This window comes from Myotis davidii, unplaced genomic scaffold, assembly GCF_000327345.1.
Source record: "Myotis davidii unplaced genomic scaffold, ASM32734v1 scaffold38, whole genome shotgun sequence".
NCBI lineage: Eukaryota > Metazoa > Chordata > Mammalia > Chiroptera > Vespertilionidae > Myotis > Myotis davidii.
The window spans coordinates 5237541-5239133 of record NW_006291383.1 but is presented as its reverse complement, the minus strand read 5'-3'; the positions used below and the strand labels follow the sequence as shown (position 1 = coordinate 5239133).

Sequence of the window (1593 nt, the reverse complement as noted above, 5' to 3'; positions counted from 1 at the left end):
CTGAGCTGAGCCAGGGGCTCCCCGCGGAATAGCCTGACGGTCACTCGAGAAGCCGCGTGGAGGGGGCAGCGGAGGTGTCCTCGCGGGCAGGGCGTGTGCCTGGCGAGATGGAGCTGAATTCGATTTGACCTCCGCCTTTCACCCCTAGTAGGACCTTAAGGGACTTACCGTCTCCGAATTAACTACTTCACGTAGTCGTTAGCGCGAAAAGTAGCGGGACAGACATCCACTGGGTGCTCTGTCAGGGGCTCGCCATGTGTTCGCAGAAGAGCTCCGAGCTGGGGTACAATCAGTGAGAGGGGCGTGAACGAGGTAGCACATAGTGAGGCTCCCCAAAGAGGAGTTGCCGCTGCTTGGAAAACCGAATACCTAAGTGTGAGAGTTGTGGGGAGACCGAGACCGCCTTGCAGGGGAGGGAGGAGGAGAGAGAGAAAGAGAATGAGAAAACATGTATGTGAGGAATGGCTGGGGCTTCCGGACTTCCTTCTCCTTACTGGTCACACACATTCAGATCCAAGTTCGGGCACTCCTCACCCATGATCTGGAAGGGACCGTTACAAACAGCTTGATTCCCGCTGACTTGAAGACACTGTTATATCTGGGGAGTGGGGGGTGACTGGTGGTTTAGTTTTTCCTTCCTGGAGTTCCGGTAAGAAGGGATGGGAGGCACTTCCTGGAGGTGCCCCAGCTCTGCCAGCTTCTGTGAAACCTCTCTGATCTGCTGTGTCATTTCTCTCTCCTTCCGTAAGGACTGGTTCTGCAATCTAGGGCAGGTCGGAAACCCGAGTCTTCCCTGTCCTTGTAGGTAAAACAGGTCTGCTGGCACCTGCCTCCAACACTTTCCTTTCTATCCTCTGTGACCTATTCAGAACCCGGTGTGCGGGAAGATAGTGCTGCCTAGGGTGACTGTCAGCCCTACTTCCGGGGTTGGTGTGTCTAGGTCTCCTCAGATGAGATAAGCGTTATCAGTGCCCAGGATCACAGTTACTAGCACAGCCATTTCATCTTTGCAGCTTCTCAAAAAAGGTCAATGGATTTTTCTAAAATTTTTATTTAGAGCACAACCCTTAGAAGTCATCACTCAAGGCAAGCATTGTTTTGTGTGTGTGTGTGGCGGTGTGTGTGTGTGTGTGTGTGTGTGTTTACCACCGTTTAGTACAAGAAGAGGTGGAGATGCGAGAGCCTAATACTCTTGCTTTTGGGGGACAGTTCCCCGGAAGATAGGTTGGTAGGAAGCTTTTCTGTTCGTCACCTATTACAGGAGGTTCTGTGGCACCCACTCCAGATAATGCATGCAATTTCTCTTTTTTCTACAGGATGAGTTTTTAGATGTGATCTACTGGTTCCGACAGATTATCGCTGTGGTTCTAGGTGTCATTTGGGGAGTGTTACCATTGCGAGGTTTCTTGGGAATAGCAGGGTAAGTCTTGGGTATCTTGCAGTTTCATGATAGCATTTCTTTTTCAAATAGAGACTTTATTTTCATTTTATGGAAAAGGCTATTACTACATTGGAGGGTTTTTTTAAATTATTTTTTTAAATGACTCTGTGTGTGTGTGTAATGATTAAAGCAAAAAGTTGGCCAGGATGGCA

The 1593-nt window shown here is 49.5% G+C and overlaps 1 protein-coding gene and 1 long non-coding RNA gene across 3 annotated transcripts in view; both read left to right on the top strand.

Annotated features, from left to right (window-relative positions):
• The window catches only part of LOC107183212, a 25855-nt gene that overhangs the window by 2104 nt on the left and 22158 nt on the right, over window positions 1-1593 (top strand). The window lies entirely within an intron of this gene.
• Window positions 1278-1593, top strand: part of LOC102751334 (chromosome unknown open reading frame, human C20orf24) — a 7208-nt gene continuing 6892 nt past the window's right edge. The window contains exon 1 of the mRNA XM_006764519.2: window positions 1278-1420. Within this exon, the coding sequence (XP_006764582.1) occupies window positions 1293-1420 (128 nt within the window). The 5' untranslated portion in view covers window positions 1278-1292. The remainder of the gene's footprint in view (window positions 1421-1593) is intronic.